Source organism: Procambarus clarkii, chromosome 7, assembly GCF_040958095.1.
Source record: "Procambarus clarkii isolate CNS0578487 chromosome 7, FALCON_Pclarkii_2.0, whole genome shotgun sequence".
Classification (NCBI taxonomy): Eukaryota; Metazoa; Arthropoda; class Malacostraca; order Decapoda; family Cambaridae; genus Procambarus; species Procambarus clarkii.
The window spans coordinates 9,315,188-9,339,316 of NC_091156.1; the positions used below are offsets into that span (position 1 = coordinate 9,315,188).

The 24,129-nt window shown below is 47.8% G+C and overlaps 1 protein-coding gene across 1 annotated transcript; it reads left to right on the forward strand.

Moving 5' to 3' along the window:
- Nucleotides 1-224: 224 nt before the first annotated feature.
- On the forward strand, nucleotides 225-23,638 carry LOC138357597 (uncharacterized). Its single transcript, XM_069314568.1, has 4 exons — nucleotides 225-354; nucleotides 7,901-8,991; nucleotides 17,942-18,045; nucleotides 23,578-23,638. The coding sequence occupies exons 1-4, from the start codon at nucleotides 225-227 to the stop codon at nucleotides 23,636-23,638; spliced, it is 1,386 nt and encodes a 461-aa protein (XP_069170669.1).
- The last annotated feature ends 491 nt before the right edge of the window (nucleotides 23,639-24,129 follow it).

Genomic DNA, 24,129 nt, shown 5'->3' on the forward strand with positions numbered 1-24,129 from the left:
CTCTCACACACACACAGCTCCCGGACAAGAGAGGGAGCCAGCTTAGCTTAGCCGCCAACACCCACACATCGTGTCAGCAAGGCGGACAGCCCGCCTGCTTTTTCATACTTCTCACTGTAATTTCCAACTTCTAAACGTCCCCTCACCTATGCCTCTCCATCGTCTTTACTCCCCTAAACAAAAACATCTTCCCGTTCTTCCCTGAGAGAACAGCAAAATGAGAAATGGTGGAAGAAATGTGTCATATGAAAGGAGAAAACGTGGCTGGAAATACCGAGGTAGCTCATAGGGAAGGAAAGATAATTAGCATAACAGTTAAAAGAAAAAGTGAACTAGAGGAAGAAACAGTAGAAGGTAACTTCATACACAGTTGAAGTAGTGAAGGTGATGAAAGTTCGGAGTCATTGGTGTTGACAACTCGTTCTCTTAAAAATAATGTCGCTTTTCGCCCGTATGCGCCGCTATGGCCAAAAATGGACGTAATTGTAAATGAAATCGGCTCACGAAAGTGACGTACTGTCCCGTTTTCTGTTTGAGTCCTCCGGCTTACTCGGAACCCGCACCTGTGAAACACGCGTCCACGTGCACACACACACTCACTCACATACACACACACTCACACTCACACACACACACACACACACACACACACACACACACACACACACACACACACACACACACACACACACACACACACTCACCCCTCCCCTTACTCTTCCCCTCAACGACTCGCGTTCCAAGAATATCCTAACAAGCCTAGACGGGTCGTTTCTGCCAACAAAACCCCTTCACGTCCCTCCCTCACCTGCCTTACCTCCCTCCCTCACCTGCCTTACCTCCCTCCCTCACCTGCCTTACCTCCCTCCCTCACCTGCCTTACCTCCCTCCCTCACCTGCCTTACCTCCTTCCCCCCCCTCCCTCCCTCACCTGCCTTACCTCCCTCCCTCACCTGCCTTACCTCCCTCCCTCACCTGCCTTACCTCCTCCCCCCCCTCCCTCCCTCACCTGCCTTACCTCCCTCCCTCACCTGCCTTACCTCCCTCCCTCACCTGCCTTACCTCCCTCCCTCACCTGCCTTACCTACCTCCCTCACCTGCCTTACCTCCCTCCCCCCCCCCCCTCCCTCCCTCCCTCACCACATCCCAGCACGTACAACGATACAATTGCCCTATAAAGGTTACGGCCTATAAGAGCCAAGGCAAAGCCATGTGTAAATTACAGGCCATTCAACCTATCCAATTGTAGAATGTCAAATATGGCCACGGCTCCTTCGCACGCCACCCCACCTCCGTGTCCACGGCCACGGTTGGGTAAGGTGCGTGTCCTCGCACTCCGGGAGGGGACACGCATGCATTCCTTGTCGGTGGTGCGGGCCGGAACCGCACTCTAATATACACCACTGTTCTGGCCTGACAGACGGTAGCTACACACACACACACGCACACACACGCACGCACACACACACACACACACACACACACACACACGCACGCACACGCACGCACGCACGCACGCACGCACGCACGCACACACACACACACACACACACACACACACACACACACACACGCATGCGCACACACACAAAGGGCAAAGTTTCTTTCACCCTGAATGCCCCTGTTACCTAGCAGTAAAATAGGTGCCTGGGGAGTTAGACAGCACTTACGGAGCTGCTTCTGGGGGGTGGGGGGGGGTGGAAAAGAAAAAAATAATTAGTTAGTAGTTAGTAACAGTTGATTGACAGTTGAGAGGCGGGCCGAAAGAGCAAATCTCAACCCCTGCAAGCACAACTAAGTGAACACAATTAGGTGAATACACAGGAGAGACCCTAGGGGGAAACAGGTGGAAATCTAGTGCCCAAATGAGCCATAGTGACTTTAGAAAGAACTTTTTTTTAGTGTCAGAGTGGTTGACAAATGTAATGCATTAGGGAGTGTTGTGGTGGAGGCTGACTCCATACACAGTTTCAAATGTAGATATGATAGAGCCCAGTAGGCTCAGGAACCTGTACACCTGTTGATTGACAGTTGAGAGGCGGGACCAAAGAGCCAGAGCTCAACCCCCGCAAGCACAACTAGGTGAGTAACACACACAACTGAGAGCAAATGTGCTAGTAATGGGAGACTTCAATCATTATTAAAATGATTGAGAAATAATGGAGCCGGGAAGTTGTAAAAAGATATATTCAGGTACAACATATCTGAGAGGAGAACTGGAGGTAATCAACCACCGTGATTAGACCAAATCGTTAGACAAAGTTAATTCTTAGTACTCCTACATTTCAGCGAAGCAAAAATTCTGCTCGACAAATTCATTGGATTTCTACAAGATGAAAGACAAGAGAAATCACACAAGAGAGTGGGATCTTCTTGAGATTATCTTGAGATGATTTCGGGGCTTTAGTGTCCCCGCGGCCCGGTCCTCGACCAGGCCTCCACCCCCAGGAAGCAGCCCGTGACAGCTGACTAACACCCAGGTACCTATTTTACTGCTAGGTAACAGGGGCATAGGGTGAAAGAAACTCTGCCCATTGTTTCTCGCCGGCGTCCGGGATCGAACCCGGGACCACAGGATCACAAGTCCAGTGTGCTATCCGCTCGGCCGACCGGCTCCCTGACTCCATATGGTAGACTTGGGGATGGGTAGACTTCATATCATTCGACTGTTAAACAGTATTTTATACTGATACTAGAGACTTTTCCCCTTCAGAGCAGGGCAGGTTGCTGAAATAGAGTACAGAGAACATATACAGCATACATAGATGCGATAAAGCACCTAAATTATTGAGATCGTCTCAAAGCCCTCCAAATGTACTCCCTAGAAAGAAGACGAGAGAGATATTAAATAATATACACGTGGAAAATATTGGAGGGCCAGGTCCTAAATCTACACAGTAAAATAACAACGAACTGGAGTAAACGATAGGGAAGAAAATGCAGAATAGAACCAGTAAAGAGCAGGGGGTGCAGAGAGAGAGAGAGAGAGAGAGAGAGAGAGAGAGAGAGAGAGAGAGAGAGAGAGAGAGAGAGAGAGAGAGAGAGAGAGAGAGAGAGAGAGAGAGAGAGAGAGGAGAGAGAGGGGGGGGTCCTGTAGGTGGTGTGGTACTGAGGCAGCAAAGAGGGGGGGGGGGGTTATACCCTGCTTCTCCATCCCCCTCCCTCTCCCCCTTCCTCTGTTTTTTTCCCCTCTGTGAGGCGAATGTGGCCTTCGTGGATGTGGGTGGTGGGGGTGCATTTGCACTTCACTCCTCCTCTGGTGTAAGGTGAGCGTGGCCAGCCTTAGGGAGGAAAGGGGGGGGGGCAGTGGAGTGGGGAGGGAGGGGGAAGCAGAGGGGGGAAGGGAGAGATGGGGGAGAGGGGGGGGGGTACATGTGCAGGTTCTCCTGGGAAGTTGTGTTGATGCGTCACGCCAAGGTGAGTGAAGGGCTTGCACGGGCCACTGACCGCTTCCTCCTCTCCTCCTCTCCTCCTCTTCCTCCTCTTCCTCCTTCTCTTCCATCCTCATCTTTACTCCCACACCCCCTCACACACACACACACCATTTCCCTCCTCTTCCTTCCCCCATCATACACCAACCTTCCTTCTCCACCATACACCACACTGCCTCCTCCTCCTCCTCCCTTATACAGCACACTGCCTCCTCCTCCTCCTCCCTCATACACCACACTGCCTCCTCCTCCTCCTCCTCCCTCATACATAACACTGCCTCCTCCTCCTCCCTCAGACACACACTGCCTCCTCCCTCATACGTCACACTGCTCCTCCTGCAGCTCATGAGACGTGACCACAGCAACAGGCTGGAGGGCGAGGTCGGCCTGTGTTAAGTTGTTCAACACACGCCCAAGGACGTAGTTATCGTCCTTGTACACGACTCACCAGATGCAAGTCTCCGCCAGTTCATAGACCAGCAGAAGACAACTGGTGGCTCCTTAAGGCGTTGCACATCCTGCACCGAAGATCATCCTGCTCGGAGATGTAAACTTACGCCACTTTAAATGAAAGAATGCATGAAAACATCATCCTATATCTTGAGATGATTTCGGGAGCTTAGTGTCCCCACGGCCCGGTCCTCGACCAGTTAAAGGTAAGGTCTTCCGACATGAGTACACCCAGATCCTTCACATTGCTTTTTTGTCCTATACCGTTTTTATATTTTCACTTTTTCCGTAAGCTGGAGCTGGAACTCATCTTCATTAAATATCGTATTCTTTTCTGTAGCCCATTGAAAGACCTGATTTACATCTGATTGAAGGTTTGCTGTGTCCTCTATGTTGTCTATTCTCATAAAAATCCGTGGGAGAATACGTGGGAGAGGGGGCTTGTTAGGTGGGTGGGAGAGTGGCTTGTCAAGTGGGTGGGAGAGTGGCTTGTCAAGTGGGTGGGAGAGTGGCTTGTCAAGTGGGTGGGAGAGTGGCTTGTCAAGTGGGTGGGAGAGTGACCTGACTGGCACTCAGGTCCAAGACCTCCAAAAGACGTTACAGGCCAAGGAACAAGAAGCGACAATAAAAGTCACACGCTACTTTTAAAAGCAACAGAAAATAGATATGAACAAACAAAAGTTCCAAATAACACACACTGCAAAGCGAAATCCAGAGCCTATTATCTCCGACAACTACCCAATACCCAAACAGAAACTCAGATTAATAAAACGGGAATAACTTTTTGTTCATTTAAATGACAGAATACTGCAAACACTATTCGACTCTAGCTGCAGCTACTAACAACATTTGCATGTATACGTCATATGTGCCTTACCTAAAGATGTTAACGAAGTATTCACTGACTGGCAAAGTCATGGTTATGTTATGGGGTGGCGTAATGCTTGTATGCTTGCGTTGTGGCGTGTGTACTCACCTAATACTCACCTAATATGTGTGTGTGTGTGTATGTATGCATGATGTGTGTGCATATGTGTGTGTGTATGCATGACTGCCACTCTCACTGCCGGACCTGGTAACAAGATTGATCCCACGGCGCCTCAACCTACCTTGACTTGCTGACCTACACACACACACACACACACACACACACACACACACACACACACACACACACACACACACACACACACACACACACCTAGGAGTACACACACCGCGAAATCTCACACCAGAGGAATACAGAAATGGGATCATGTCTCCGACGTGTGCGAAATTGGCGAGGGTTAAACCAACCTTCTGACAGTTTCACTGAAGACGCTGAGCACACGTACGTGAGACCAGTACAGGAGACCGCAGCTCTACCATAGAATCTCCTTGTAACAAGGGACAAAACGAAGCTGGATATCGTACACCTTTCCTCGTGAACTGCACTCATCTGTTTATTGTGGAGAGGAGGTGTTCAGTACAATACAGAAGGAGGTGTTCCTGGGGGAGGGGGAAGGGGGAGGTGTTCCTGGTGGAGTGGGGGGGGGAAGTATAGCTGGACGATCATGTGGTACAAAGAATCAATTGTTCCATAAGTGCAGGAGGCGAATACTAATATAGATGGAACAGCAATGTAAGAACTTCCAGAATGACTGAAGGGAAGGGGGGAGGGGGAACGGGTGAAGGGTAATAGGAGTGATGGGAAAGGGAAGATGGACATCTGGTTACCTGGTTGATGGGGTTCTGGGAGTTCTTCGGCTCTCCAAGCCCGGCCCGAGGCCAGGCTTGACTTGTGAGAGTTTGGTCCACCAGGCTGTTGCTTGGAGCGGCCCGCAGGCCCACATACCCACCACAGCCCACAGACAAAAGCAAGAGACTGAAGGGGACAACAAGAGCGACCAAAAAAAATTGATGTATAATGCATCAGCTGTAAAGAAAGAAGCCGGCCTCTAGGCGTGACAGTAATGCCTCTCATCTCCTCTCTCTTCCCACCCTTTACCATCCCGTCGCAGCATCCTCCTCCCTACAAGAGGGAGGAGGAGGATGCTGTGCCACTCCCCGCCCAGAAGATGCCAACACTCCCCCTCCCAGAAGATGCCAACACTCCCCCTCCCAGAAAGCCAGGTTGGGATGCCACAAAAAGAGTCACCCCTTAAAGCTGGTCGTTCATGTGTGGATGTAAACAGGAAAAAAAAAACGTGTTGGGGGGTGATGTAGAGAGGGGCAATGTAGGGGGGGGGGAGGGAAAGAGAGTATCTGTATGTATATCTTTTCTATAAACATCCCATCCTCCTTAAAATGAAATTACCGGACTCCATAAAGACTGCAAACGGAACATCTTGGTGGCTCCTCACTATATATTGGCACTCCGAACCATATAATTACTATATGTGCTATCATATAGTTACTATATGTGCTATCATTTCAAGAGAACGAGCAATGTCACTTAAACATATTTTTTTTGGCTATAGCTATTGTTACTATTATAAATCTTGATATAATATCATGGTTGTTCACGCTTTGTTCACGTGAACGTGTGAACGTTTGGTAAGTTTCGACGGATGTTAGTAACAGGAAGTTACTATTATATATATATATATATATATATATATATATATATATATATATATATATATATATATATATATATATATATATATATATATATATATATATATATATATTAGTGTCAGACCACGGAGGAAATTTGAAACAGGAATTTCCTTAAGTACTTTCGTATATTAATACATCTTCAGAAGGTATTAATAGACGAAAGTACTTAAGGAAATTCCTGTTTCAATTTTCCTCCGTGGTCTGACACACTCACATTTTTAATCACGTGTTTATTTTTCGTGATTTACACACACACACACACACACACACACACACACACACACACACACACACACACACACACACACACACACACACACACATACACACACATACACACACAGTAGACGGTTGGAACAAGTTAGGGGAGAAGGTGGTGGAGGCCAAGACCGTCAGTAGTTTCAAAGCGTTATATGACAAAGAGTGCTGGGAAGACGGGACACCACGAGCGTAGCTCTCATCCTGTAACTACACTTAGGTAATTACACACACATACATACACACAGCACAACTACAACATTATGCTGTCACAACACAACCAGTGTTGTGTTGCGTGTACAGCGTTGTATTACACCGTGTAGGTGGAGGCTCAAGTCTGCAAGGGCGGTTGGAATTTATATTTAAAGTGAGGTCTGGGTACTATTCAGGTTGATCATTTGATATATATATATATATATATATATATATATATATATATATATATATATATATATATATATATATATATATATATATATATGTGTGTGTGTGTGTGTGTGTGTGTGCGCCTCAATACACAACGGGTAACACCTCTCCCAGCACGCTTATATTCGACCTCTGCCGGGGAAAATACCGCTCGTAACACCTGGGACAGAATGTAAACAATCGTTCAGTATTGAACTTCATGCGACTGTCGATTGATTTTTTTTTTATTGTGGCCACCGGAGGCGGCTAGTTTATTGTGCACCCCATACTCATCCTGTGAGCGGTAGCGCAAAAAAGCATTACGGAGGGCACAAAAGGTCTTTAGATTCTTTTCTACAAAAAGGTGTGACATCTTATTAACAAAAAAAAGTACAGTAAATTAGCACGACTGCGCAGTGTGTCAACAAGAGGATACTGCGCAGTGTGTCAACAAGAGGATACTGCGCAGTGTGTTAACAAGAGGATACTGCGCAGTGTGTCAACAAGAGGATACTGCACAGTGTGTTAACAAGAGGATACTGCGCAGTGTGTCAACAAGAGGATACTGCACAGTGTGTCAACAAGAGGATACTGCGCAGTGTGTCAACAAGAGGATACTGCGCAGTGTGTTAACAAGAGGATACTGCGCAGTGTGTTAACAAGAGGATACTGCGCAGTGTGTTAACAAGAGGATACTGCGCAGTGTGTCAACAAGAGGATACTGCGCAGTGTGTTAACAAGAGGATACTGTGCAGTGTGTCAACAAGAGGATACTGCGCAGTGTGTCAACAAGAGGATACTGTGCAGTGTGTCAACAAGAGGATACTGCGCAGTGTGTCAACAAGAGGATACTGTGCAGTGTGTCAACAAGAGGATACTGCGCAGTGTATCAACAAGAGGATACTGTGCAGTGTGTCAACCAGAGGATACTGCGCAGTGTATCAACAAGAGGATACTGTGCAGTGTGTCAACCAGAGGATACTGCGCAGTGTGTCAACCAGAGGATACTGCGCAGTGTATCAACAAGAGGATACTGTGCAGTGTGTCAACCAGAGGATACTGCGCAGTGTGTCAACCAGAGGATACTGCGCAGTGTGTCAACCAGAGGATACTGCGCAGTGTATCAACAAGAGGATACTGTGCAGTGTGTCAACCAGAGGATACTGCGCAGTGTGTCAACCAGAGGATACTGCGCAGTGTGTCAACAAGAGGATACTGTGCAGTGTGTCAACAAGAGGATACTGCGCAGTGTATCAACAAGAGGATACTGTGCAGTGTGTCAACCAGAGGATACTGCGCAGTGTATCAACAAGAGGATACTGCACAGTGTGTCAACAAGAGGATACTGCGCAGTGTGTCAACAAGAGGATACTGCGCAGTGTGTCAACAAGAGGATACTGTGCAGTGTGTCAACCAGAGGATACTGCGCAGTGTATCAACAAGAGGATACTGCACAGTGTGTCAACAAGAGGATACTGCGCAGTGTGTCAACAAGAGGATACTGCGCAGTGTGTCAACAAGAGGATACTGCGCAGTGTATCAACAAGAGGATACTGTGCAGTGTGTCAACCAGAGGATACTGCGCAGTGTATCAACAAGAGGATACTGTGCAGTGTATCAACAAGAGGATACTGCGCAGTGTATCAACAAGAGGATACTGCGCAGTGTATCAACAAGAGGATACTGTGCAGTGTGTCAACAAGAGGATACTGCACAGTGTATCAACAAGAGGATACTGCGCAGTGTATCAACAAGAGGATACTGTGCAGTGTGTCAACCAGAGGATACTGCGCAGTGTATCAACAAGAGGATACTGTGCAGTGTATCAACAAGAGGATACTGCGCAGTGTGTGTGTGTCAACAGCTGATCTGAACCCAGGAAAAACCAGTTAACGAGAACAAGTCCTTAACGCACGTTTTTTTGTTAGCGTCCCACTCTGGTGCTTGGTGCGGCCCGCAACACCCGAGTCTTAAAACACAGGGAAACACTTAGCAAATATCTGCGCATGTGGTTGTTTAGTGCCGTAGAACCCAGATCAAGCAACACATGTTTACTGACCCCAAGCACCATCAACGCACAGACCATACATCAACAGGCAATTATTCATTCACAAACGCAGTGCATTAGAGTGGAATGCATTAGGCAGTGATGTGGTGGAGGCTGATTCCATACACAGTTTCAAGTGTAGATATGATAGAGCCCAGTAGGCTCAGGAAACTGTATACCGGTTGATTGATAGTTGAGAGGCGGGACCAAAGAGCCAGAGCTCACCCCCGCAAGCACAAATAGGGGAGTTCAATTGCGTGCATCCGCTCGCGTCTTCTCGTACGCACGCACGTGGAGTATGTGAGATTGGCTACCATCAGAACTGTATTTAGAAATTTGTTTAAGAAATCATTTAGAATGTTAAATATCACACATGTCAGACCAATCCTGAGGTACGGGTTTATTCAAAGCAAATCAAGTCCAATCCTGAGGTACTCGGCCTACTATGCAAGGCCCGATTTGCCCAATAGGCCGAGTGATTTTCGTCATTTTAAACAAATTGTTTCCAAATGGTTTAGCATGGAGTCCATTCCTTGTCAAGCATAAAACTAAGCTAGAGAAGGTTCAAAAGTATACCACTAGACTACTCCCAGAACTATGAGGCATGAGTTATGAGGAAACGCTGATGGAACTGCACCTCACGTGGCTGGAAGACAGAGGAGTTAGAGGAGACATGATAACCTCATACAAAAAATTCTCAGAGGAATTGACAAGGGTAGATAATGTCAGATTAATTAACACCGGTGGTACTCGCATCAGAGCGACAGGTGGAAACCGAGTACCCAAATGAGCCACAGAGATGAAGACAAATTTAGTCGGTGTTAGAGTACTTAACATGCATTAGGAAGTGCTGTGGTGGGAGGCTGACTCTATGCACAATTTCATATATAGATATGATAGAGCCCAGTAGGCTCAGGAACCTGTACACTAGTTGACTGACAGTTGAGAGGATGGATCAAAGAGTCGAAGCTCAACCCGCAAGCACAATTAGATGAATACACATACAGACAGAGCACTTGACACAGTATAGAGTGGGTGAGAGTGGGTGAGAGTGGGGTGACTAGAGAAGCAGCAGGACCCAGACATAAGTGAGCTAGCAACAAGTAAACATAACAGCCACCCGCCAATGAACAGCCTGGTTGGTTATCCTGGGTATATCCGGTACGTGTGTGAGAGCAGGGAAGGGCTGGATACTGAGGGCTGGGTGTGACAGCGTGTGGGAGGACACACACACACACACACACACACACACACACACACACACACACACACACACACACACACACACAGGGGTTCTGGTAGCTGATTGGATAGCGTGCCGGACTTGAAATTCTGTGGCCCGGGTGGTGCCTAGAACAGAGATGCCACTGGATGTGGCATCTCTGGCATCTCTGGATACCATCTAGTGGCATCTCTGGATACCACTGCACTGGATAATCCATCAGATCATTTTCCTGGCTTATGCTAAATTTGCTTTATTATGCTCACTGAACGTGAGCATAATAAAGGATACCAGACATTAATGCTCCCAGATCCTTGACATGTTCTTTTTCTACTGTGAGTAAACCCGATTGCCTCTTGAACCCTGTATTTTGTTTAAGTTCATCTTTATTATACTTAAGTCTTTGGTATTTATAACTTTTAAACGTTCATTCTATATTCCGTTGCCCAATCGAAAACATTGTTGAGATCAGATTATAGTATTTCAATGTCTTTTACAAAAGTAATCTTTCAAGTCGATTTTTGAATCGTTCGTAATGACTGACACGAAGCTGCGACTTGTAATGTTTGTCTTATATCTCCTATATATATCTTATAATGTTATATATCTGATATAAGAATGAGAAAAAGCAGTGGTGCAAGGACTGTGTCTTAAAGTACAGAACTTTTCACTCTACATAGCAAATACTCTACTAAGCAAATACTCTACTAAGCAAATACTCTACTAAGCAAATACTCTACTAAGCAAATACTCTACTTAGCAAATACTCTACTAAGCAAATACTCTACTAAGCAAATACTCTACTAAGCAAATACTCTACTAAGCAAATACTCTACTAAGCAAATACTCTACTAAGCAAATACTCTACTTAGCAAATACTCTACTAAGCAAATACTCTACTAAGCAAATACTCTACTAAGCAAATACTCTACTAAGCAAATACTCTACTAAGCAAATACTCTACTAAGCAAATACTCTACTAAGCAAATACTCTACTAAGCAAATATTCTACTAAGCAAATACTCTACTAAGCAAATACTCTACTAAGCAAATCATGTCTACTTAGACATGATTTGCTTTGATTATTATACTTTGTATTGTTTGACATGAAATTGAATATCCGTCCCTCGCACCAAAATTTTTTATTTGCTTAGCTAAACGAACTAGAGGGTTCAGTTCCGGAACCGATTATGTGCCTCTGTAATCCTTTACACCACCGCCCACCGGATGGGTATGGGGTGCATAATAAAGAAATTGAATAATTTAGCTGTTATTCCTATTTATATCGTTTTATGGGTTATCACTCCATGGTCACATTTATTAATGCCTTTGCCTGACAGCTGGGTGGACAGCGCTTCGGATTCGTAGTCCTGAGGTTCCGGGTTCGATCCCCGGTGGAGGCGGAGACAAATGGGCAAAAATGATTCTTTCACCCTGATGCCTCTGTTACCTAGCAGTAAATAGGTACCTGGGAGTTAGACAGCTGCTTCCTGGGGGTGGAGGCCTGGTCAAGGACCGGGCCGTGGGGACACTAAGCCCCGAAATCATCTCAAGATAAGTCCGTGTAAACCACATTAACATTTTCTTCTAATGCTTCCGTGATTTGGTTATAGTAGTTGAGTAATTAACCAGAGCGTAATTCCATAGTCTCCTCCATGGACAGGGTTAGAGAAGTGTTGAACTATATGTTTAACACTTCTCTAACTCTGTCCATGGAGGACAGAAGAAAAATGTATATATGCTGGTTAGCATTGTAAATGTCTGGCCACGTCTGTGGTAGAAAATAATAATAATACAAAATAATAAGTCTCCTGAGACTGATGGATGTCTACTGCTACTACCATACCTTGAGGTTACCTTGAGGTGATTTCGAGGCTTAGCGTCCCCGCGGCCCGGTCGTCGACCAGGCCTCCTTGTTGCTGGACTTATCAACCAGGCTGTTGGACGCGGCTGCTCGCAGCCTGACGTACAAGCCACAGCCAACGACTACAAATTAACTCCCTGCTCTAAATCCATGTTGTCCTGGCTTGTAAAAATTCAATGTTCTCCATAAAACTGGAGAATTCCAATCACTATTTTAATTTTTTGTTATTTAGTTGTGTGTGTGAGATATGTGAGCGGCCTTGTGCAGTGGAGATAATTAATCTGTTGATTAATTAAAGTGGTTCTGATATCTATCTCTGCTATATCACCGCTCCTCCGTATCAGGCCAAGTGACGATATCACTCTTCCCACCCCTGCTATCTTTGGGTATATTGGCCTCCTCTGGGTAATTCCTGTGTTCACACACTGCTTTATACAACCATTAACAACACATCCACCAGTGCCACACCTGCAGCACCACCAGTGTCACACCACCCGTGAACCACCACCAGTGCCACACCACATCTGCAACACCACCAGTGCCACACCACACCTGCAACACCACCAGTGCCACACCACACCTGCATCACCACCAGTGCCACACCACACCTGCAGCAGGACCGTTATCACCAACGAACTGCTCACCACAACACCTACAAAGACCCCAGCTGAGCTACACTCCCCCACCCCAACCTCACCTCCCCCCCCCTTCACCAACAGTCATTGGCTAACACCCCCCCCCCTCCTCCTCCCCCAACCCCCCCTCACAAACAGACATCAGCAGTAGTATTACCCACGACCGGATTGCGTGACATCATCAGCCATTACACCGCATGCCTGCGTGTCTGCCCCCCCCCCACACACACACACACCTTTACAACCCATCTTCAACTTTTTTGTTTTCCAAGCCTCTGATCTCTGCAAACCCAAGCATTATCTGATTGACATTCCGGCGTCGATGGATCCCAGCTTTGACCCGGCAAGGGCGGTCGGCTGGCTGGTCAGGACGCTGGTGCTGGCCACCAGTAACGTGGGAGAGAGAGAGAGAGAGGGAGAGTCTCTCCCAGCACAGAAGAGAGTCTATAATTCGAGGTTACAGGTCCGCTGGCGGACAGAGAGAGAGAGAGAGAGAGAGGCGGCTAGTGACGTCACCACTCCAGTCCTTTCTCATAAGCCGTCCCTTGGTCACGTGGTCGACCCGAGGAATGTACACGAGTCTAGCCTCACTATCCACGCTTCCTTCACTCCCAGCAGCGCCTCATGGGAATATTTACCGCTCAAGGGGGCATATTGGTCGCTCTAGCGGCGGGTAGCAACAAGTGAATGGTGCAAATGTGGTGTGTAAAGTGACAGCCGCGTCCGCGCGGGGCCTCCGGCACACCGGTTTGTGGTACGGTCTGCTGGCGGCCACACCACGTCACCGTCACGTCAGCGAGCGAGCGCGCGGACTAACACACACACACACACACACACACACACACACACACACCCGCGCACGTTTATTCAAACAGTGAGAATCCGCTGGGAGGGGAGCGGGGGGGGGGGGATGGAATGGTGGGTTGGGGGGGTTGAGGGAGGGAAGAAGGTTCAGACGAATGGCTGGGAGCGGTGGGACGGAGTGTGTGGGGAACTCAGTTGGTCTTAACACAACATCAACCGCTTCTCCACGCCGGTAACACCCTCTTCCTCCTGTCTACACCCACCTTCTTCTGTCTACACTCGCCTCCTTCTGTCTACACTCGCCTCCTTCTGTCTACTCCCACCGTCTTCTGTCTACACTCACCTCCTTCTGTTGGACGCCAGTTAGTCGCCCATGGACATACACATAGGGTGACCTAATACCCTCTTAAGCTAAACAACTTAATAAGTATCAACAACGTGTCAGCAGATTTGAATGCAATCTACTCTGCTGCAGACCACAGACCTCAGACACAGCCCGGGCATCAGAGCGTCTACACGCGCTCCCTTACACACTCTACAAGCTAGTTCGTGGCCCGTGTAGAAGATAGAAGATATATATATATATATATTTATAATAAAACTAAGAAAAAGCAGTGGACGTTTGGTACTCCAATTCCTGCCCACAACCTAATCATTCTACAACAACATCGACCGATGCTACACTTCTGTCTACACCCACTGTCTTCTGTCTACACCCACCGTCTTCTGTCTACACCCACCGTCTTCTGTCTACACCCACCGTCATCTGTCTACACCCACCGTCTTCTGTCTACACCCACTGTCTTCTGTCTACACCCACCTCCTTCTGTCTACACCCACCGTCTTCTGTCTACACTCACTGTCTTCTGTCTACACCCACCTCCTTCTGTCTACACCCACCGTCTTCTGTCTACACCCACTGTCTTCTGTCTACACCCACCTTCTTCTGCCCATATTATATATATATATATATATATATATATATATATATATATATATATATATATATATATATATATATATATATATATATATATATATATATTATATAACGCTTGATCCAAATTGGCGTCAGGACGACAAACAGCTGTTGAAATATTTCAGGAGGCCTCGGGGGAGAGGTGCAGTCTCGTGGCTCTATAGTCTCCACAGACTGGTTGAAGTGTAACCTGGCCACGAGACGTGGTACCCCCTTTGGTGATGGTACTCTAATGGTGGTACCCCCTCTGGTGATGGTACTCTAATGGTGGTACCCCTTTGGTGATGGTACTCTATTGGTAGTACCCCTTCGGTGATGGTACTCTAATGGTGGTACCCCTTTGGGGATGGTACTCTAATGGTGGTACCCCTTTGGTGATGGTACTTTAATGGTGGTACCCCTTTGGTGATGGTACTCCATTGGTAGTACCCCTCTGGTGATGGTACTCTAATGGTAGTACACCATTCATGATGTCATAATATACCATGATAGCAGCACTCATGATGTCACCACCATGCCTACTTCTCTCTCATGATGTCACCACCATGCCTACTTCTCTCTCATGATGTCACCACACATGATGGAAGTGAGTCTTACGATAATCTGCCATGCAAGCACTGCTGCCATGGTGACGCCACGATGTACGATAATAACAATAACATGACAATAACACTCAACAAAAGCACTCGCCCAGAGTGCATGCGACCCGGACCACCGTAGGTAGACTTGAGTACATGTGTCCCATTAGTCGGTCAATCATTCCCATCCCCTCCCCCCTTTCTCCCCCCCCCATTTTCTCCCATTCCCACCCCCCCCCCTCCTGAACTGAATATTTCCGTTGCTGATAGATGTTATCGAAGGGCCGTATCTACTTACGATATCTAAACGCGGGATAGCGGCCAAACGGACAAGATAGCGCGTGCTCCGTCCACGTCATCTAACGCTGTCAGATGACCGGCCATGAGGCGACTTGTCCTGAAAGTTGACAGGTTCAACCACTTGGGCTGGACGGTAAAGCGACGGTCTCGTTTCATGCAGGTCGGCGTTCAATCCCCCGACCGTCCAAGTGGTTGGGCACCATTCCTTTCCCCCATCCCATCCCAAATCCTTATCCTGATTGTTACGGACCCAGATCCAGCGTCCGAGCACGGAGCAGTGACGACCGCGCCATCTGTGGGTCAGCTCCCGAAACCCCCTCCCAATGGACGACGACACCTGGTGAGGACGAAGTGTACTGGCCACAAGGGCCAGTTTCTAGTCCTGTGCAGCTCACAACACAGCCGTTGCTGACCTCTGGTGAGGTGGTGCTCAGACGACGACGCCATCTATGGAGTGGATAGGTGGGCGTTTGGGTCTGAGCCTGTAAGTGAGGTGCTTTAGTGTGTCCCTGTTATTGATGACGTGTCTGCTTACAGAGTCGACCTGGGACTGCTGTAAGGGAAGTTGAGTCAGTCTACCCAAGGCAGCCGTCCCCATACCAAGTGCTTTGCTGCAGCAGCTGTGAGTCGCCTCCCGGATGAACACTGTGGTGTTACCCTGCCTGTGAAGCGGCAGTTGAGGATTGTCATACCCGGGACCGACTGCTGGAGACGATTAACCACTGGGGTATTGTGGACAGGAGAGTGATCTGTGGTATCACACGAGGCTCCTGACTAGGGCGTTACCCTAGTATCGCTCGTGGAGTGGCCCGACCAGCGTTGCTGATCCGGATCCTGCCTGCTGGACTTGTGGTTGACGGCCTCCACGGCGGTGCCCCCAGTGGAACTGTGTTTTGGCTGGCCTGTGGCCGGGGTAGACTCAGCTTTTGAAGGATTCGTTGTGAGGCCACGAGAGCACCGAGAACTTGGCATCGAAAGGATCCAGAGTCTTCCAGAGAAGAAAATCCAGAGAAGAAGACGACAGTGTAAATAAGTGTTAATACCCCTCCCCCTGAGTAACCTTTTATATATTATTTATTGGTGGCGGTGTTAATTATAATATTAAGTTTTTGCCTTTCTTTCCCTTCCCCTTTTATTTTACTTGCGTCACGGATCACATCCCTTGAAAGCCACTACTGGCTTGGGGCCGGATACCCTTCCTCTAACAACATCAGAGTAAGAACCCCGTTGCGTCCCGAGAGGGCCGTAACACTGATCCCTTCCCAGTGCTATATAGCCGTAATGGCTTGGCGCTTTACCCCCTATAATTCCCTCCCCTTCTTAAATTCGTTAAATACACAACATTACGTTGACAGTAAGCCTTCATTACCTTGTTTATACACTGTTGTTTGTCATGTTATCAAGACGAATGTTTACTTCCTAATGCTCCCGGACGCAAGTTCGAATTCTCGTCACGGCCCTTGTGGATTTGTTTACCTCCTATTTTATCTTTAGGTATGCCAGGTTATATTTAAGTTTGGTTAAGGTTATACGGCTAATATGCTATGATAAAGATCTATTTACATTTTCGAAGTGTATTTTGGATCTATTAAGACAGTGGAACATTAAGTAATAAGAACAAAGGAAACTGCAGAGGGCCTCTTGGCCCATACGAGGCAGCTCCTATTTATAACCACCCAATCCCATTTCTCCCTGATGTTTGTACTTATTTTACCATACAGCGTCATCTGCGCATTAAGTTCTATGTTAAATTTAACAAGTTTGCTTTTTTACAGAGCAAATATTCTCTGTTCACTAAACCTATAATTTAATTCTCTTGAAGAAATCAGTAACAAAAGGAAGTTTAGACCAGTAAATGTTGAAGCATTGAAACCATTTTAATGTATCCGTTACCCCTATGGATCACGTCACTAGGACGCTGGATCAGGTGACTGCCTGCTCTGTGCTCTTCTATGCTTACTAAATGTCTCTCTAATCTCTTTCAGAATCTTCTGTGCACATTTACCCCCACAAATTAGGAAACTATGGGTCTACTTACACAACCCTCTACCACTGCCCCAGACCCTTATACTTACTGGCCCTTGCGAGTTTTCCTGAAACTAGCTGCCCAACCACTTTCAGACACATTGTACTGTAAATAGATTACAGTCACTATGGCTGTCCATGTGTTTGCCCAGATAACCTGTTTACCCTCCCTCCAGGGTTGCAAGGTGACTTCATCTGAACGCTTCCGACTTGCTCATCAAGTCGGCACGTCTGGGTTTCCCTATATGCTGGACATTTTGGCTGTATCGAGACATATTAATACTACCATTAACCCTCTCATTTATAGCGATAATCGTGTTAGTTTGTCGATGAATTCCGCAGATATACGAGTACTCGGTTACGTTTGGGAATATTACAATGAAGAACAACGCATATACTAAGGGTCTGAGGGCCCAGGCGGGTGCACAGAGAGCAATTAAGATGAGGTAATAGGAAATTTCCAGCATGAGGGTCTCTCAGAGCGGGGAGGCCCCTTCATCTTCATTGGTAACTGCCTCCCGTGCGGGCGATGAGTTACAATAACGTGGCTGACGTATGTTGACCAGATCACACACTAGAAAGTGAAGGGACGACGACGTTTCGGTCCGTCCTGGACCCTTCTCAATCGACTTGAGAATGGTCCAAGACGGACCAAAATGTCGTCGTCCCTTCACCTATCCACGGTACCTTGTGGATACCTGTATCGTCGAGTGTACCTGGAAGCTTCGCTCGGTCCCACTGGCAGCCTAAGGTATAGACTCTCCAGTACAAGTTAGTGTGGACAGGTAGGTGATCAAGTACTATCGAGGCTCTGACGCGAAGAAGTTACACCCAGATAGTCTTCAAGGACCAACATTTACCATAAACAATGGCTTCACAAAGTAATGTTGAATTGGCTTGAGACACGAAGGAAGTGATCAGAGTAGACAGCTTGTACAAGAGTAGGAGGAGAAGCAGCAGCAGGTGAGAAGGAAGAGGAAGAGAAGGTAGATAAAAGAAAGTGTGGAAGGGGAGCCATGGAAGGGAGGGAGGAGCCCCCCCCCCCATGCACGGGGCTCCCCCAGCACCGTCTGGTGACGTCACATCCCGACACTATAATATGATAATGGCTTCCAGGAACACCCACACACAAAGCCATCTCTCACGATTTTCCTTCTTTAACAGGTGGAGTCCCGCGCTCACTTATTTATGAAGTAGTGTAGTTGGGGCTTTGGTAAGCTGGCATGTTTGTGAGTTATGAGAGCCTGGGAGGTGGAGGGGGAGGGGAGGGGGGGGGAGAGAGGGAGAGGGTGAGAGAGAAGGAGGGAGAGAGGGGGGGAGGGAGAGAGGGAGGGAGAGAGGGGGGGGAGGGAGGGAGAGAGGGGAGGAGGGAGAGAGGGAGGAGGGGAGGAGGGGAGAGAGGGGAGAGAGGGGGAGAGAGGGGGAGAGAGGGGAGAGAGGGGGAGAGAGAGAGAGAGAGAGAGAGAGAGAGAGAGAGAGAGAGAGAGAGAGAGAGAGAGAGAGAGAGAGAGAGAGAGAGAGAGAGAGAGAGAGAGAGAGAGCAAGATAACTTAATCTAATGACATTAAAAGAGAAAGGAACCAAAGTGATATGACCACAATGTATACGATTTTCAGGGGACGTCACAAATTGGACCGTCTCACTTTTCCAAAAAAGGAACAACTAGGCACACAGCAGAGGAAGGAGCTGCAAATACAGTACCATTAGAAAAATGTAACAAAATACTCGTGTAGTGACCATAGTAAGCAAGTAGTACCCGATAAACATCCATTCACAACTTCGAAAGCGTGTACAAAAGAGTGTAGGAACGTCTGGAGCATAAATACCCCATATAAAATGCTTTTAAAACACACACACACACACACATACACACACACACACACACACACACACACACACACACACACACACACACACACACACACACACACAGTGGTAGACAGTTGGAACAAATGACGTAGCAGTGGAGGCCAAAACCGTCACTTGTTTTAAGACGTCACATGAAAAAGAGTACTGGGAAGACGGGACACCACGAGCCAAGCTCTCATCCATTTAACTACACTTAACTAATTACACACACACACTTATGAAAAAAAATGGGAGCTGAGCCTCACTTCCCTTGAAAAATATACACCGATAAATAAGACTTTCAATGGAATAAAGACAACAAATATATATCTAAGAGGCGAAGGAGGGGTCGAACAAGAGCCGTGAATAAACACTAGAGGCGTCGATGAGTCAGAGGGACGTGAGGAACAAGATAGTGCAAGTGTTGTCAGCCACACAAATGGTTTAGAGTCGAGAGTGAGTTATTATTCTGATAAACGTTTAGAGGCGCTTCCATTACTTGCGGGTTTTGCAATTATATCAACATCTAAACCCTTTGTTTAACCGGAAACCTTGAGCGCGATGAGTAACTTGACTAGGTTCCTTGTGCTCCTCAAACAGGAAGATTTTTTTATTATTATTAATACATTAAGTACATCTTACAGTCTCCGTGGTGTAGTGGTAAGACACTCGCCTGGCGTTCCGCGAGCGCTATGTCATGGGTTCGTATCCTGGCCGGGGAGGATTTACTGGGCCCAATTCCTTAACTGTAGCCTCTGTTTAACGCAACAGTAAAATGTGTACTTGGATGAAAAAACGATTCTTCGCGGCGGGTTATCGTATTCCAGGGACCTGCCCGAAACGCTACGCGTACTAGTGGCTGTACAAGAATGTAACAACTCTTGTATATATCTCAAAAAAAAAAAAATCTGCATTAGTGCAGCTACCCTAGACTATATGAAGTGGAGTACAGTGTGTCAAAAAAGCTAACTAGGTGATGCTATAAAATCCCCATCACACAGGATGGTTAGTCATACAGAGGCATGTGATAGGCAGTCTGCACTGGCAGACTCCGGAAGCATTTTGAGGATATCATCAACACAAGATTGAATAAGGTAGCAGTGGTAATACAAGTCCCCATCTCGCAGGATGGTTAGTCATACAGGGCCATATTTTTAGTAGCCTGCACTGGCAAATTTTGGGTACACTGTGAGGATATCTTCAAGAATACGAGAGTGAATAAAGTAATTGCAATGCTCCAGGTACCTCATGCCAACAGGAAGAGTCAAGCCCAGAGAAACAGGACTCTATGGCTCACCAGGGCCACGGGCTCGCGCCTATAGAACGCATCACACACTTATTCTGTCTCTTATCCTTCGGCAAGGCTCGATCGAGACAAGGCCTGGTCGAGGACCGGGCCGCGGGGACGCTAAACCCCGAAATCATCTCAAGATAACCTCTCAAGATAACAGGAGGATGGCGAGTTATTGCTTCAGACAAACGACAGTTTACAAGGAGGGGCTCGACCCTGCACACACAACCTATTCTCACCAGGGGGGGGGGGGGCAAACATTATTGTGCTTAAGTAAAATTTAAAGTATATATACTTTTCTTTGTTTTCGGACTAATTAGCCTAGGCCTAGATGGGTCACCTAGGCTCTGACGTCTTCTGTTAAAATAATATGACTTTGGGAGCCGGTCGGCCGAGCGGACAGCACGCTGGACTTGTAATCCTGTGGTCCCGGGTTCGATTCCGGGCGCCGGCGAGAAACAATGGGCAGAGTTTCTTTCACCCTATACCCCTGTTACCTAGCAGTAAAATAGGTACCTGGGTGTTAGTCAACTGTCACGGGCTGCTTCCTGGGGGTGGAGGCCTGGTCGACGACCGGGCCGCGGGGACACTAAAGCCCCGAAATCATCTCAAGATAACCTCAGTGCTGACGTCAGTCCAATGGTGAGAAGGGCCGAGCATATATACGTGGGTACATGTATTATGTTATACATTCACAGCTGGGTACAGTAGGGGGAGGGGCAGCAGGGCACAGTAGGGGGAGGGGCAGCAGGGCACAGTAGGGGGAGGGGCAGCAGGGCACAGTAGGGGGAGGGGCAGCAGGGCACAGTAGGGGAAGGGGCAGCAGGGCACAGTAGGGGGAGGGGCAGCAGGGAACAGTAGGAGGAGGGGCAGCAGGGTACAGTAGAGGGAGGGGCAGCAGGGCACAGTAGGGGGAGAGGGAGGGGCAGCAGGGCACAGGAGGGGGAGGGGCAGCAGGACACAGTAGGGGGAGGGGGAGGGGCAGCAGGGCACAGTAGGGGGAGGGGCAGCAGCTAGGGGAGGCATGAGTCACGACCACCATTACTATGCAGGATCAGCGGCGGGCGACACGGAGCGATAAGATCAGCCCGTCGCCTCTCTCACACCTCCCACACTACCTACGCCCCTCCAACATCTCCCACACTACCTACGCCCCTCCAAACATCTCCCACACTACCTACGCCCCTCCAAACATCTCCCACACTACCTACGCCCCTCCAAACATCTCCCACACTACCTACGCCCCTCCAAACATCTCCCACACTACCTACGCCCCTCCAAACATCTCCCACACTACCTACGCCCCCCAACATCTCCCACACTACCTACGCCCCTCCAACATCTCCCACACTACCTACGCCCCTCCAACATCTCCCACACTACCTACGCCCCTCCAACATCTCCCACACTACCTACGCCCTCCAAACATCTCCCACACTACTTACGCTCCCCCAACATCTCCTACACTACGCCCCCCAACATCTCCCACTCTACCTACGCTCCCCCAACATCTCCCACACTACCTACGCTCCCCCAACATCTCCCACACTACCTACGCCCCTCCAAACATCTCCCACACTACCTACGCCCCTCCAAACATCTCCCACACTACCTACGCCCCTCCAAACATCTCCCACACTACCTACGCCCCCCAACATCTCCCACACTACCTACGCCCCTCCAACATCTCCCACACTACCTACGCCCCTCCAACATCTCCCACACTACCTACGCCCCTCCAACATCTCCCACACTACCTACGCCCTCCAAACATCTCCCACACTACTTACGCTCCCCCAACATCTCCTACACTACGCCCCCCAACATCTCCCACTCTACCTACGCTCCCCCAACATCTCCCACACTACCTACGCTCCCCCAACATCTCCCACACTACCTACGCCCCCCAACATGGAGTAGGCAGACCCTAGACACGGACAGGAACTGGTTGCCGGTGTGAGAGAGGTGACTCCCTACCTTGTGACTACCTAATCAAGGTTCCCAGACTCCAGGTGGCAGTGTCTGGCTCCCTCACCTGACCTCCTGGTTGGTGGTCTGGTCAACCTGGCTATTAGACGACGCTTCTCGCACACTGTGACATGAATCACAGCCCTGTGGATCAGGTATCCTTTGGTGGAGTTCATCAAGTTCTCTTTTGAACACCTTAAGAGGTCAGCTAGCTATGCTCCTTAAGTTTTGAAGGTGGGGAGGGAGGCAGGTCTTCTAAGTCTTAGTCCTTTAATGCTGCTACGAATGTTTCGGAGTACCTATTACACCTCTTCTTTTCAACTATGCCAGATTGCGTTTCCTGCCATGCCTTCTGGTCTCACGAAGAGTTAATCCCATGTGCAGATTTGGAACCAGTTCCTCTAATATTTTCCTACTGTAAATTATTCTCTCTTTCGCCTGAGCTCTTAGAATTCAGTTTGAGAAATCTTTAGCGTTCCCAGTAATTTAGATGGTTTATCGAATGAATTCGGATAGGAAACGATCTCTCCAACTCAGTAATTTCTCCAGCTTTGAATGGGGCTATCTTGAGGTTATCTTGAGATGATTTCGTGGCTTTTTTAGTGTCCCCGCGGCCCGGTCCTCGACCAGGCCTCCACCCCCAGGAAGCAGCCCGTGACAGCTGACAAACTCCCAGGTACCTATTTACTGCTAGGTAACAGGGGCATTCAGGGTGAAAGAAACTTTGCCCATTTGTTTCTGCCTCGTGCGGGGCTGTTAATGCGCATCAACATTAACACCGGAGAGAACACTAGTGTCTTAAAAAGTATCATTAATGGTGTGGCATCTCGTTTCAGAGATTCTTGTGATTTCAGCCTGTCATTATTTGCAGTTGTGACAGCTACTTTATTGTGGTCTTTAAAAATATGGTTTTCCGAAATGATTACTCCTAAATCTTGCGTGTTGCTTTTTCTCTGTATAGAGTGACTTGAGGGTCTTATATGTGGTTTCTGGTTTGATATTTTTGTGTTTACCATTGCATAGGACCTGGAACTTGTATTCACTGAATATTTTGTTTCCTCTGACCGACTGAAAGACTTAATTTGCAAAAGTTTGAACATCTGCAGTGTCCTCTATATTGTCTACTCTCATTAAAAACGTAATGTCATCTATAAACGACGATACTGTGCTATAGTTTGTGTCCTTGTGAGATGTGAGGTCCGACGTGAGAATGAGAAAAAGTGCCAGAGAAAGTATAGAACCTGAGGAGAACTGAGGTTTTCACGGTTGATTGTCCGGATTTTACGGTGTTGTCTATTACAATCTGGGTTTTGTTCTTTAAGAAGTTAAAGTTCCATCTTCCTAGTTTGCTAGTAATTTTTTTTTAGCGTATTTTGTGTGCAATAACACCATGGTCCCATTAGTCGAAACCTTGTGCGAAATC